General features: G+C 39.0%; 1 protein-coding gene across 10 annotated transcripts in view; it reads left to right on the plus strand.

The window, feature by feature from the left end:
* Positions 1 to 15,516, plus strand: part of LMBR1 (limb development membrane protein 1) — a 360,445-nt gene that overhangs the window by 262,440 nt on the left and 82,489 nt on the right. For 8 of the 10 annotated variants that reach the window (XR_005216916.1, XR_005216915.1, XR_005216917.1 and 5 more), the window contains exon 16: positions 11,575 to 11,667. The exons of the other annotated variants lie outside the window; for them this stretch is intronic. Coding sequence is in view for 3 of the 8 variants with exons in the window: in XM_037835728.1 (XP_037691656.1) it covers positions 11,575 to 11,667 (93 nt within the window). In the remaining 5 variants the exon portion in view is untranslated. The remainder of the gene's footprint in view (positions 1 to 11,574; positions 11,668 to 15,516) is intronic. 10 annotated transcript variants of the gene reach the window in all.

The raw sequence follows: 15,516 nt of genomic DNA on the forward strand, positions 1-15,516 counted from the left end.
TCTCTCATCTGCAGCTCCTCTCTTCCCAGCTCCTGTGTGGTCTTCAAAGTGTCCCTCTTGGCTGTAGCAAGCCTGCTCCTTCTGTCTGAGCTTATATAGCGCTCTAGTAAACTAATCATGGCCCATGCTGAATGGGCAGGGCCACACTTCCATGGGAATTATCCATTCAGAGTTATTACCCACAGTTGGGTAGGGTGCATTTCCATGGAAACAACTTAATCCAAATGTTCCAACTTAATCCCCACTAATATGTCTGGCGCCACAAGATTCCATCAAAGAACATGGCTTTTTCTGGGGGACACAATACATACAAACTGGTACAGATATGGTCTATCCTGGGCCAAAATCTCTCTTCATCTGTGAACTTGTGAAACAGAAAACAAGATATCTGCTTCCAAAATACAATGGTAGGATAGGCATAGGATAGACATTTCCATTCCAAAAAGGAGAAGGTGGAAGGGAGAAAGGGATCACAGATCCCAAGTAAGTTTGAAACCCAGCAGGCAATTTCTGTTAGATTTCAAGGCCTGAGAGTAATCTGTGGCCCAATGCTCTATCCTCTGGGCCTACTAGGGCAGAGGCCCCAACCTCTCCAAACATCTGGACAGTAGCTCCACCCTCTTGGCTGGAGAAAGTCCCTTCTGTCCAGACCTTTTCAAACATGGTTCTGCCCTCCAAGCTATTCTTCTTTCATTTCACTCCTTCTGTATCCCTGTCAGTTCAGGCTGGAGGTGTTTCTGCTGATATAAAATTCTCAAAAACCTTTTTGATCTTCTGTGCAAGGGGTCCATACTATCAGATAAGAGGGTCCTCCACAGATCATTTTTTGATAATTGTATCTCTATTCCTGGCTTCTTTTGAGATGGTTGTTTGGATCCATGAGTCATATACCTAATATCATTAGCATATGGTTGTCCAGCCATCCCTCAGAGCATTTTATATGTTTAGGCTGAATATTTTCCAAGTCATCAATTGCTGGTTCCTTTTTGCCAAAGTTCATTACTCAATTTCTTTCCTCTTACATTTTACTATAAGCAGCAAGTAGGAATCAAGCTGCACCTTCCACACTTTCCTTAGAAATCTCCTCAGCTTAATATCATGTTCATCATTTACAGATTCTTTCCGTCCAACACTAGGACATAATTCAACCAAGTTCTCTGCCGTGTTCTGCCAAGTTCTCTCCAGTTTCCAATAACACATTCATCATTTTCTTCTAAGGCCTCACCAGAAACACATTTAATGTTCATATTTCTATCAACAGGCTGTTCAAGGCAATCTACTTTCTCTATCAAGCACTTCCAAATTCTTTCAGCCTCTATTCGTTAACCATTCCGAAGCCACTTCTACAGTTTTAGGTATTTGTTACAGTAGCATCCCACTTCCTGGTTATCCAAAACTGACTTAGTTTGCCGGGGCTGCTATAACAAAGTACCACAGACTGTTGGCTGAACCAACAGAAATTTATTATCTCACCGTTCTGGAGGCCACAAGTATGAAATCTAGGTGTCACTGGGACCATGCTTACTCTTAAAGGGGAGAATGCATTCCATACCTCTTTCCTGGCTACTGGTGGGTGGTTGGCACAATCCATGGCATTACTTGGCTTGTAGCAGCATAACTGAATCTCTGCCTTCATCACATGACTGTCTCGCTTTATGTGTCCAGTTCCCCCTCTCTTATAAGGACGGCATTCATATTGGATTAGGACACACCCTAATCCAGTTTGGCCTCAGCTAATAACATTTTCTAAGATTCTATTTCCAGATAGGATGACATTCATGGAACTAGGGGTTAGGACTTGAACATATCTTTTTTGGGGGACACAATTCAATCCAGAACAGTTTCCCTCCCATGTACCCTCAGAGCACACTATTCATTCTCCATATATCTATCTACCAAATCATTTACCACATTGTATTCTAAGTGTTTTCTTTTTCTCCACAAACTGGAGCTTCTTGAGGAAAGGGAAGGTCTAGGTATATCCAATATCTGCCAGACAGCATTAAGTACATGTATGTGGAATGAGGAAACTCATATGCTTCTTAATTTCCCATTTTCCTTGGCTATTTGTACAAAGAAATGTAGTCATGCTGAAAATATGTCATGGCATGAAAGTTTTCTCTTCCTAGGAAGACTTGTCAGTTTCATGAGAGTAATAAATGTGTTGATTACTTTGTAACTCCTACAATATCTACATAGTCCATATTTCCACAAACAGTCTCTTCAAAGCAGTTAGGCCTTTTCTATCAAGCTCCTCACAATTCTTCCAGAATCTTCCCCTTATCCATTTAAAAAGCCATTCCAGCATGTTTAGTATTTGCCAATGCAGCAGCACCAGCACCCCGCTTCTCTGGTACCAAAATCTGTTTTAGTTTACTAATGCTGCTGGAATGCAAAACACCAGAGATGGGTTGACTTTGATAAAAAGGGGTTTATTTGGTTACAAAGTTACAGTCTTAAGACCATAAAGTGTCCAGGGTAACACATCAGCAATTGGGTACCTTCACTGGAGGATGGTCAGTGGTGTCCGGAAAATCTCTGTTAGCCGGGAAGGCATGTGGCTGCCGTCTGCTCCATCGTTCTGGATTCAAAATGGCTTTCGCCCAGGACGTTCCTCTCTGGGCCACAGCTCCTCTTCAAAATGTCCCTCTCAGTTTCTCTTGGGGCTTTTGTCCTCTCTTAGCTTCTCTGGATCAAAAGTCTGCTTTCAAAGGCCGTCTCCAAAATGTCTCTGTAAACTGCAGTTCTTCTCTGAGCTCCTGTGCATTCTTCAAAGTGTCCCACCTGGCTGTAGCAAGCTCACTTCTTCTATCTGAGCTTATATAGTGCTCCAGTAAACTAATCAAGGCCCATGCTGAAGGGGCGGGGCCACATCTCCATGGAAATTATCCAATCAGAGTTATCACCCACAGTTGTGTGGGAAACATTTCCATGGAAACAACCTAATCCAAACATTCCAACTTCGTCCCCACTAATATGTCTGCCCCCACAAGATTGCATCAAAGAACATGGCTTTTTCTGGGGGACATAATATATACTAAGATTCTGTTTCCAAATAGGATCACTTTCATGGAACTAGGGGTTAGGACTTGAGCATATCTGTTTTTGGGGACACAATTCAATCCAGAACATTTTCCCTCATATGTACCCTCAGAGCACACTATTCATTCCTCCATATATCTACCAAATCATGTACAAACCGGTACAGTGTCCATAGTTCATTCTTTTTTTATTGTTGAGTAGTATTCCATTATATAGATATAGTGCAATTTGTGTATCCATTCACCCATTGAAGGACACTTGCAACAATAATTTTGGCTATTATAAGTAAAGCTGCTATGAATATTTTATCCAAATCTTTCTATGGACACATACTTCATTTCTCTTGGACAAATTCCCAGTAAAATGCCTGGGTGTATGTTTCTCTATTTAAGAAACAGCCAAACAATTTTCCAAAATCTTGTACCATTTTACATTCTCACCAGAAATGTGTGATAGCTCCAGGACCTCCATATCTTCATCAATACTTGATGTGGTCAGTCAGTTTAATAGTAGGCATTCTAATAAATGCGTAGTGTAATCTTTTTTGTGGATGTAACTTCCATTTCACTGATGATTAATGTGCTTATTTGCTATCCATAAGTTTTTCTTTGTTGAAGTGTCTGTTCAAATCTTTTGATTATTTTTTAAAAATTGGGTTGTTTTTTTCCTTATTCTTGAGTTTAGGGAGTTATTTACATATTTTGGATATAATTCTTTTATCAAGATAGGTGATGTTTCAGTTTGCTAAGGCTGCCAGAATGATGTATACCAGAAATGGATCGGCTTTTACAGTGGGGGTTTATTAGTTCACAAAGTCACAGTTCTAAGGCTATGATGTGTCCCAATTAAGGTATCAGGACGTAGATACCTTCTCTGAAGAAAGACTGATGGCATCTGGGGTTCCTCTGTCACCTGGGAAGGCACATGGCTGGCTCTGCTGATCCTTCTTTTCTGGGCTTAGCTTCTGGTTTCTGTGGCTTCCTTGAAAATGTCTCTGGGTTTCTATCTTAGCTTGTCTCCAAAATGTCTCTCTCAGTTTCTCTGCACTCACTCTCTCCAGGATCTCTCTTAAAGAACGCCAGTAAAGGATTAAGACCCACCTTGAATGGGTGGGGTTTTATCTCCATGGAAACAATCTAATCAAAAGGTCCCACCCACAATAGGTATACCCCCACATAAGTGGATTAAAAAAACATGGTCGTTTATGAAGTGTATAACAGATTCAAACCAACACAGGTGATTTGCAAATATTTTCTTCCATTCAGTGGATTATATTTTCATTCTTTTAACAACATCTGTCAAAGAGCAAAATTCTTAATTTTGATTAAGTACAAATTTATAAATTTATAAATGGATCCTATTTTCTGTGTCATATCTACCAAAGTTTTCTCTAACCCAGATCACAAAGATTATTCCCTGTTTTCTTCTAGAAGTTTTATACTTTTAGCTTTTACACCTAGGCCCATGATCCATTTTGAGTTAGTTTTTGTATGTAGTACAAAATAGTCAATTATTCCAGCACCATTGCTCAAAAAAACTATTTTCCACTGAATTGCCTTTGAGTCTTTGTTGAAAATTAGTTGTCCATATATGTGAGGTCTATTTCTGGATCCTATTCTGTTACACTGATGTATTTATTTTTCTTTATATCAATACTTTACTGTCTTGATTCCTGCAGCGTGATAATAAGACTTGAGGTCAAGTAGCGCAAATCCTTCAATTTTGTTCTTTTTTCAGAGTTGTTTTAGTTATTCTAAGTCCTTTAGATTTCCATAGGAATTTTAAAATTAACCTGCAATTTCCAGCAAAATGTCTGTGAGGATTGTGGTTGGGATTACATTAAATTTTGTAGAGGGTTAACATCTTTACCACATGGAGTCCTTCCTTTGATTCCTGAACATGGTACATCTCTCCCTGTATTTAGTTCTTCTTTAATTTGTCTCACTGATGTTTTGTAGTTTTCTGTTCAGGACTTGCACATTTTTTGCCATATTTATTTCGAAGCAGTTCACATTTTTTGATGTGATTATAAGTACTATTTAAAAATATTTTTTTTGGTTTTTACTTGTGTACATTGAGAGACACCTGGTTTTTATATATTGATCATGTATCCTGCAGCCTTGCTGAACTCACTTAATAGTTCTATCTAGTAAATATTTTGTAAATTTCATTGAATTTTCTACTTAGATGATTAAGATATCTACAAATAAAGATACTTTTACTTCTTCTTTTCCAGTCTGAATGCTGTGTATTTATTTTCTGGCCTTATTGCATTCTCTTTAACCTCCTGTACAGTGTTGTGTAGAAGTTGCAAGAGCGTCCACCCTTGACTTGTTACTTACCATAGTTGGGAAAGCATTTTGTCTTTTACCAGTAAGAATATGTTAAACACAGGGTTTTTTGTAGATAGCTTTTTACCAGATTAAGGAAGTTGCCTTCTTTTCCTACTTTGCTGAGAGTTTTTACCAGAAATGGATGTTGGATTATTTATTTCTTTATTATTAGAGAAATTGTAGGTTCATAGAAAATTCAGTGGCATTGTTATATTTACAATGTTGTGCTACTGTCATCACCCATTGTTTTCTGTTTTTCTAGAAACCATCAATTATCTTTTTTTATTATTAATAAAGAAGTTGTGGGTTTACAAAACAATCATGCATAAAATACAGAATTCCCATATACCATCATATAATTAACACCTTGCATTGGTGCGGTACATTTGTTACAATAGATGAAAACACATTTTTATAACTGTACTATTAACTGTAGTCCATGGTTTAACTTAGGACTGTCTCTTTTTTTTTTTTTTTAATTCATTTCTTTGAGATATATTCACATACCATGCAGCCATACAAAACAAAGTGCACACTCAGCCGTTCACAGCACCACCACACAGCTGTGCATTCATCACCAAAATCAATCCCCGACAGCTTCATTACCACACACACAAAAACAACAAGAATAATAATTAAAGTGAAAAAGAGCAACCAAAGTAAAAAAGAACACTGGGTGCCTTTGTTTGTTTGTTTGTTTGTTTCCTTCCCCATTTTTCCACTCATCCATCCACAAACTTGACAAAGGGGAGTGTGGTCCATATGGCTCTGGCAATCACATTGTCACCCCTCATAAGCTACATTTTTACACAATCGTCTTCAAGATTCTTGGGTTTTGGGTTGCAGTCCGATAGTTTCAGGTATTTACTGCTATCTACTCCAATTCACTAGAACCTAAAAAGGGTTGTCTATATTGTGCATAAGAGTGCCCACCAGAGTGACCTCTTGGCTCCTTTTGGAATCTCTCCGCCACTGCAGCTTATTTCATTTCCTTTCACATCCCCCTTTTGGTCAAGAAGATGTTCTCCATCCCACGATGCTGGGTCTACATTCCTTCCCGTGTCTGTCTTTTTTTAATGCATTTTTTTATTGTGAACTTTAACATATATACATAACAGTGATAATTTAACAATTAGTTAGAGAACAAACTTCAAAGAATTGTCATGAGTCACAGTTCCACAATTTCAGCTATTTCCATTATTGTAAAATATAACATACATACAGAAAGGTGTTAACTTTTGATGTAAAGCCCAACAAGCAGTTATATAGGTAATTTCAAAAATGTTTATGGGTTACAGTTCCACAGTTTCAGTTCTTTCCTTATTATACAATACAGAAAGGTGAAGACTTTCAAAGTACAATTCAGTGAGTAGCTATAGAGGAAATTTCAAAGGATGTTATAGGGTACAGTTCCACCATGTCATTTACCTCCTTCCAGCTATTCCAGCACCCCAGTATCTGAAAAATATGTATGTATAAACTTTCAATATTCATAGACCTTTGATAAATCTTATCTTGTTTGTTACTGCCCCTTCCTCTCATTCAATCTTTTTCTCCATCTTCAGGGGTGTCTAGGCCGTAAGCACGCTAACTTGGTCATATTGAAAGGGTTTATGTCAACAGTATTGGGAAGGAAGCTGCGTGATTGTTGTTCTTAAAGAGGCTCCTGCCTCTGGGTTTTAGGACTTGTCTAGCATAGGAACATTCTGGTGGGTTTAAGTTTCTGAAAGATAAAACTTAGCGAATCTTTTACAGAGTCAAAGGTAGGGACCTAGGTATTTGGGGACTACTTTTGGTAAGCACATGGCATACTGTGGCCATTTGGGATGTCTAGCTGGAGCTTGTATAAGAGAAAACGCCAGGATAGTCTCTTGACCCTATTTGGGATCTCTCAGCCACTGTGACCTCAGCTTATTACCTTTCTGTTTTCCCACTTTTGGCCAAGTATGCATTTTCAGTCCCTGGGAGTCGTGTCCCTCATGGGGGTAAATTTGCCAAGTTGGGCTTACAGAGAGAAAGGCCACATCTGAGCTACAAAAGAGGTTCCTTGGAGGTGCCTCTTAAACATAATTATAGGAGGTCTCAGCTTCCCATTTACAACCCTAAGTTTCACAAGAGCAAGCCTCAAGTCCAGGGCTTGATTTATTAAGAAGTGGGTTCCTAATTTCACTTAATATATATTCTATCCAAAGATAAATGGTCAGTTTCTTACATTATCTTCACTGAGTTGTACAATCATCATCACTCTCAACTTTAAACGATTATCATAACCTAATGCGTCCCAGAGCCTTTATCAGTTCCTAATTCTCCATCCCTAGTATTAGTGTAGTGTTGGTAAGATATTCTTATTAAATATAGTCTTTAATCTGTAATGGGTATTTTTTCCATATACCACTCTGTTGTTAAGCCTTTGCACCAATTTCATACGTTTTAAGTATATCATGCTAACACTTATTTAGATTTGTGGTGCTACTCTGTGGGTTACATACCTTTAAAAAACCATTTATGAACATGTTCGCCTTCAGTGCATCACAGTTACTTATAATCCCATTAGTGAACCATAGTCACACCTGACCATTCTCATACCATTAAGTTCACCTTCATTATCATATCTGTACATATTAGCTGATCATTCCCCCTTCACTAACTTCTGTCTATCTCTAGGTCCCCCATATTCTGCATTATAAGACACTTCTTTTACATTTTTCATGGAGTTCACATTAGTGGTAAATACAATATCTCTACTTCTGTGTCTGGCTTATTTCACTCAGTATGTTGCCTTCAGGTTTCATCCATGTTGTCATATGTTTCACGACCTCGTTCCTTCTTCCTGCTGTGTAGTATTCCATCGTGTGTATATACCACATTTTGTTTATCTGCTCATCTGTTGAAGGACATTCAGATTGTTTCCATCTCTTGGCAATTGTGAACAATGCCACTATGAACATTGGTGTACAAATGTCTGTTCATGTCACTGCTTTTAGATCTTCTGGGTATATACAGAGAAGTGAAATTTCTAGATAGTAGGGTAAATCAATATCTAGTTCTCTGAGGAGCTGCCAAACTGTCTCCCACAGTGGCTGTACTATTATACAGTCCCACCAGCAATGAATAAGAGTTCCAATTTCTCCACATCCTCTCCAGCATTTGTAGTTTCTTATTTGTTCAATGGCAGTCATTCTTATTGGTGAATTGTCCCTTTAATTAGTATATAGTATTCTTCTTTGTCTCTTATGACATCCTTGCATTTAAAGTCTATTTTATCTGAGGTTAGTATTGCTACCCCTGCTTTCTTTTGACTGTAGCTTGCATGGAATAATTTTTTCCATCCTCTCACTTTGAATCACTTTGTGTCACTGTGTCGAACATGAGTCTCTTGTAAACAGCATATTGCTGTGTCATATTTTTTAATCCATTCTACCAATCTGTGTCTTTTAATTGGGGAGTTTAATCCATTTACATTCAGGGTTACTATTGTGAAGGCAGTTCTTGAGACAATCATCATATCCTTTTGTTTTTATTTATCAGATCATTTTCCCCCCTCTTTCATTTTTTTTTCCCTTTAAGTTACCTTTACTAATACTCTTCAGTTCTGTGCCCTTCTCCAGGCCTCTCTCTCCTGTCTTTTTTTTTCTCAGCTGGTAGAGCGCCTTTTAGTATTTCTTGTAGGGCAGGTTTCTTGTTAGCAAATTCTCTCAGCAATTGTTTGCCTGTAAAAATTTTAAGTTCTCTCTCAATTTTGAAGGAGAGCTTTGCTGGATAAAGAATTCTTGGCTGGCAATTTTTCTCTTTCAGAGTTTTAAATATGTTATATCACTACCTTCTCGCGTCCATGGTGCCCACTGAGCAGTCAATACTTAATCTTATGTTGTTTCCCTCGTATGTGGTGAATCACTTCTCCCTTGCTGCTTTCAAAACTTTCTCCTTCTCTTTAGCATTTGACAAGCTGATCAGAATACGTCTTGGAGTGTGTTTATTTGGATTTATTCTATTTGGAGTTCGCTGGGCATCTTTGATTTGCATATTCATGTCATTTAGAAGGGTTGGGTAGTTAATTTTTTTCATCATTCGTTCTTTAGTGCTTTTGCATTCTGTCGATTTGTGTTCATGGTCATTAGTTTGTTCCTCTACCTCCTCAAATCTGCTGTTAAGTGTTTGAAGAATATTTTTAATTTTATCGTCAGCACCTTTTATTTCCATAAGATCCACTATTTTTTAATTTTCTCTTGCAAATTCTTGTTTGTTCTCTTCTATGGTCTTCTTATGACTTCTTCATTCTTCTTTTATATCCTGAGCCATAACATTGATGTTTGCATGCATTTCTTTGATTAATTCCTCCAAATTGTGTCTCCTTTGGCTTTTTAATTTGGACGTTTGGGTTGTCCATATCTTCTGGTTTCTTCATATGCTTTATAATTTTCTGTTGTTTTTGGCCTCTTGGCATTTGCTTTTCTTGCTAGGGTTTTTTTAGGATATGCAGGATTATTTGCACATTTATCTATAATTTGGCGGAGCTACAGCTTGGCGGCATGCACTTTCCCTGACCTACTAGCAGATGGCACTCTTTAGCCACCTCTTTCCCTCAATCCAGTTCCCCCCCAACTTCATCTATGAACTGAGAGGGGGTCCATACCATGTGGAAGTTCAATCAGTGCACCAATTTTCCATGTGCATTGGGGACTGCCAGCCCTGTTGGTGGGGGGCATGCCCCGCACACTTTGGTAGGTAGCGCGCTCCAGGACACAGTTGTCTTGGCTGTTCTCTGGGTTGCGGGTGGAGTACTCTGAAGCTGCAGAGCTGTGTGTCTCACCTTCCAGCTCAAATGCCCCTAAAGTGGCTCTCTGCTCTGTGCCCAAGAGTCCCTGGGCTTGAGGGAGGGCTCCTGGCACTTCCATGTGGTACCCTTGCCTCTGGGCTGTGCACACTGTGGGCTTCCATGGAGGAAGAGTGGATGCTGTCCAAGCCTGCTGAATCCCAGATGTCCTCAAGGAAGCTCTTGGCTGCAGGGCTGTGAAGGGATATCTCCTCAGCTACCTGCAAAAATGGCTGCACAGGATGTGGAAAGGCGCCCCCTTCCACGCTCATCTGCCTTCTCCAACTGTCAGTCCCTGGCATGGGGGCTCTTGGATGCAGGTCTGCAAAGGGTTATCACCCAAGCGAAGTGCTGAGGAGGATGCCCCGGGCATGGAAGGTTGCTCCCCCGTGCACTCATCAGCTGGCTCCAACAACCCATTCCCCTGTAACATTCTGGTCCAAACACTCACCAGTCTTAAATGCAGTCTCTCAGTTTCTCCAAGTACATACTCACTATGGGTGTAGAAGTTCCTGCCTAGCTGGTGGATCCCTGGGACTGCTGTTCTGGAGTGCTTTCTGTCTTTTATCTAAGAGGAGAGTTTTGCTCTGTCTTTCCTAATCCACCATCTTCCCAGAAGCCCCAATTATCTTTTTTTTTTTTAATTTAGTTTTATTGAAACATATTCACATACTGTACAATCATCCATGGTATACAATCAACTGTTCACAGTACAATCAAATCGTTATACATTCATCACCACAATCTATTTCTGAACATTTTCCTTACATCAGAAAGAATCAGAATAAGAATAAAAAATAAAAGTAAAAACAGAACACCCAAACCATCCCCCCATCCCACCCTATTTGTCATTTATCCCCATTTTTCTACTCATCCATCCATACACTAGATAAAGGGAGTGTGATCCACAAGGTTCTCACAATCACACTGTCACCCTTTGTAATCTACATTATTATATAATCATCTTCAGGAGTCCAGACTACTGGGTTAGAGTTTGCTAGTTTCAGGTATTTACTTCTAGCTATTCCAATACATTAAAACCTAAGACGTGTTATCTATATAGTACATAAGAATGTCCACCAGAGTGACCTCTCGACTCCATTTGAAATCTCTCAGCCACTGAAACTATGCTGTCTCATTCTGCATCCCCCTTTTGGTCAAGAAGATATTCTTAGTCCCACGATGCCGGGTCCGGATTCATCCCCGGGAGTCATATCCTGCGTTGCCAGGATATGGAGTTGGGTCCCATGTAGGAGGGAGGGCAGTGAGTTCACCTGCTGAGGTGGCTCAGTTAGAGAGAGAGAAGGCCACATGTGAGCAACAAAGGAGTACTCAGGGGGAGACTCTTAGGCACAATTATATGCAAGTTTAACCTTTCCTTTGCAGTAACAAGCTTCATAAGGGCAAGTCCCACGATCGAGGGCTCGGCACGTCAAACCGCTAGTCCCCGTATTTGTGACAACATCACCACCAGTCCAGGTGAGGAAGTCCAACACTTCTGCACCTTCCCCCAGCTCCTCAGGTAGGGGTGGGGTGGGGAGGCTGTAAATATATTTTTTATTCTCTGCCCAAATTACTTTGGGATGTGTCACTATTTCACTCTAACCTGTACTAACCTACCATATCTCACTTCCTATTCAAAGTTCCATGTAATTGTGGTGTTTGAACAAACCGACTGTAGAGTTATACTGTTTAGAAAATATAGGTCCTGCACCAAATAGATATCTCTACCCTTGGTCTCACATGGAAGTTGAAATTTTAAAACACAGTCAGTTTCGACCTTTACCCTTTGGCCCGGTTTGCCCTAGTCTTAATCAGATCTGCTTCATTCACATCACTAACTGAAGTCTGGGCTCTTTTTCAGCTTTTTTTTTTAACAGATGCTGTATGCACTAATACTGACATTCGTATCTGCTGAGCTCTAGCTCTGAGTTTCAGGTGTCTCGGAGATATGCATTGTTCCAGAGACCGATGAGGTTGTACACTAAGGGATCTGCATCTCAAAGTTTAGAGATAGGCATTACAATTCAGGAATAGAGTTGACTGCTGTTAAGAGCTTACAGTCTAGGGATTACAATAATCATATCCACATTAGGCTATGTTTTAAGATTCAATTCTGAGTTTACACATTGTAGTTAGTCTGTATTGGTGAGGCATTATAGTGTTTGCCTTTATTTCTGGCGTACTTCACTCAAATACTGTGTACAGGATCCATTCATCTCGTTGTGTGTCTCACAGCTTCACTCCTCATAGTTGCTCAATATTCCATTGTATGCATATGCCACAGTTCACTGTTCTTTTCCTCAGTCTATGTACCCTTAGGTCACCTCAACTCATTGCAAATCATGATTACTGTTTCCATGAACAACAGTTTGCAAATGTCCATTCATGTCTCCGCTCTCAGATCTTCAAATGACATACCCCGTAATGAGGTTGCAGGACCTTATGGTCCCCACATACTTAACTTTTTGTGGAACCACCACACTGACCTTCAGAAAGGCTATGTATCATTCTACCTGCTCAACAACAGTAGATAGGTACATCCCTCTCATGATGTTTTCTCCAACACTTTTGCTCCTATATATATTTTTTCCTACAATTTTATAGAGTTATATTCACATACCGTACATTTATCCACAGTGTACAATCAGTTGGTTATGGTATCATCATAAAGTTGTACATTTATCACCACAATCAGCACTTGAACATATTGATTACTACAAGAAAAATTGTTTTTTTAGCAATAATAAAAAAAAGATGATAAAAAGAAAAATAACATGTCATACAATACAATATAATAGTGAAGACAGAAAATAACACCACTACCACAAGTCCCATATTCCTCCCCTATATCCCCCTCTCATATACACTTAGCATTGGCATATTGCCTTTGTTACATTTAATGGAGGTATATTACAGTGTTATTGTTGACCATAGACTCCAGTTTGCTTTGATTATGTTTTTTCCCAAATACCATCCCTTTTTCAACACTCTACATGGTTGACATTCATTTGCTCTCTCACATGCAAAAACATTTTTATACTTGTTTATTTAGTAACAGTCATTGGCTACTCCAGTTTTTGCCAAGTTATACAGTCCCAGTCTTTATCATCTATCTTTACCTCTGGTGTCATACATTCTCCTATCCCACCTCTTTCACCTTTCCTCACAGACATCTTTGTTCAGTGTACTTAACAAATACTGTGTTACCATCACACAGTATTATGTTATCTATTTCTGGATCTATACAATCAATCTTAAACGTTCTGTAGTCCTTCAGCATCAAATGCCTGGTCTCTGTCCTCTTTCTATCTCCTGCTTGCCTGTGTTGTTGCTTTTAACTCCCAAAGTTTGTTCATTAATGTATGTTCATATTAGTGAGACCAGACAGAATCTGTCCTTTTGTTTCTGGCTAACTTCACTCAACATAATGTCCTCAAGGTTCATCCACATTATTATATGATCCATGTCTTTGTTTTGTCTTACAGCTGCGTAATGTTCCATCATGTGTATATACCACAGTTTGTTTATCCACTCGTCCATTGATGGACATTTGGGTTGTTTCCATCTCTTGGCAATTGTGAATAATGCTGCAGTAATTGGTTTACAAATGTCTGTTCGTGTCTTAAGTTTCAGTTCCTCTGAGTATATACCTGGCAATGGAATAGATGGGTCACATGGCAAATCTTTATTTAGCTTCCTGAGGAACCTCCACACTGTCTTCCAGAGTGGTTGCACCATTCTGCATTCCCACCAACAATGAATAAGTGTGCCTCTTTCTCCACATCCTCTCCAACACTTGTAATTTTCTGTTTTTTTGGTTAACGGCCATTCTGGTAGGTGTGAGATGATATCTCATTGTGATTTTGATTTGCATTTCCTTAATAGCCAGTGAAGTTGAGCATTTTTTCATGTTTTTGAGCCATTTGTATTTCCTCTTCAGAAAAATGTCTGGCCATGTCTTTTGCCCATTTTGAAATTGGATTATATGTCTTTCTGTTATTGAGATGTAGGATTCCTTTATATATTCAGGATATTAAACCCTTATCTGATATGTGGTTTCCAAATATCATCTCCCATTGTGTAGGTTGCCTTTTGACTTTTCTGACAAAGTCCTTTGATGTACAAAAGTGTTTAATTTTGAGGAGATCCCATTTGTCTATTTGTACTTTGGTTGCTCGCGCCTTGGGTGTGAGGTCTAAGAAACCACCTCCTATCACAAGATCTTTAAGATATTGCCCTACATTTTCTTCTAAGAGTTTTATGGTCTTGTTGCTAATGTTTAGGTCTTTGATCCATTTCGAGTTAATTTTTGTATAAGGTGTGAGATAGGCATCCTCTTTCATTCTTCTGGAAATGGATATCCAGTTCTCCAAACACCATTTATTGAAGAGGCTGCTCTTTCCCAGTTGCTTTGGCTTGACTGCCTTATCAAAGATCAGTTGTCCGTAGATGCGAGGGTCTACTTCTGAAAACTCAATTTGATTCCATTGGTTGGTATATCTGTCCTTATGCCAGTACCATGCTGTTTTGAGCACTGTAGCTTTGTAATATGCTTCAAAGTTGGGTAGTGTGAGACCTCCTGCTTCGTTCCTCTTTCTCAAGATATTTTTGGCTATTTGGGGCACCTTGCCCTTCCAAATAAATTTGGTTATTGGTTTTTCTATTTCTGTAAAGTAAGTTGTTGGGATTTGAATTGGTATTGCATTGAATCTGTAAATCAGTTTAGGTAAAATTGCCATCTTAAATATATTTAATCTTCCAGTCCATGAACATGGTATGTTCTTCCATTTTTTTTAGGTCTTGTTCAGTTTCTTTTAGCAGTTTCTTATAATTTTCTGTGTAAATGTCTTTTGTGTCCTCAGTTAACTTTATTCCTAAATATTTGATTCTTTTGGTTGCTATTCTAAATGGGATTTTTTTCTTGATTTCCTCCTCTTGTTGCACATTACTTGTGTATAGGAACACTACAGATTTTTGCATGTTGATCTTGTAGCCTGCTACTTTGCTGTATTCATTGACTAGTTCTAGTAGCTTTGCTGTCGATTTTTCTGGGTTTCCTACATATAGAATCATGTCATCTGCAAAGAGTGAAAGTTTTACTTCTTCCTCTCCAGTTTGGATCCCTTTTATTTCTTTTTCTTGCCTGATTGCTCTAGCTAGAACTTCCAGCACAATGTTGAATAACAATGGTGATAGTGGGCATCCCTGTCTTGTTCCTGATCTTAGAGGAAAAGCTTTCAGTCTCTCCCCGTTGAGTATGATGTTAGCAGTGTATTTTTCATGTATTGCCTTTATCATATTGAAAAAGTTCCCTTTTATTCCTGT

The sequence above is a fragment of the Choloepus didactylus genome, chromosome 5 (genome assembly GCF_015220235.1).
Source record: "Choloepus didactylus isolate mChoDid1 chromosome 5, mChoDid1.pri, whole genome shotgun sequence".
Classification (NCBI taxonomy): Eukaryota; Metazoa; Chordata; class Mammalia; order Pilosa; family Megalonychidae; genus Choloepus; species Choloepus didactylus.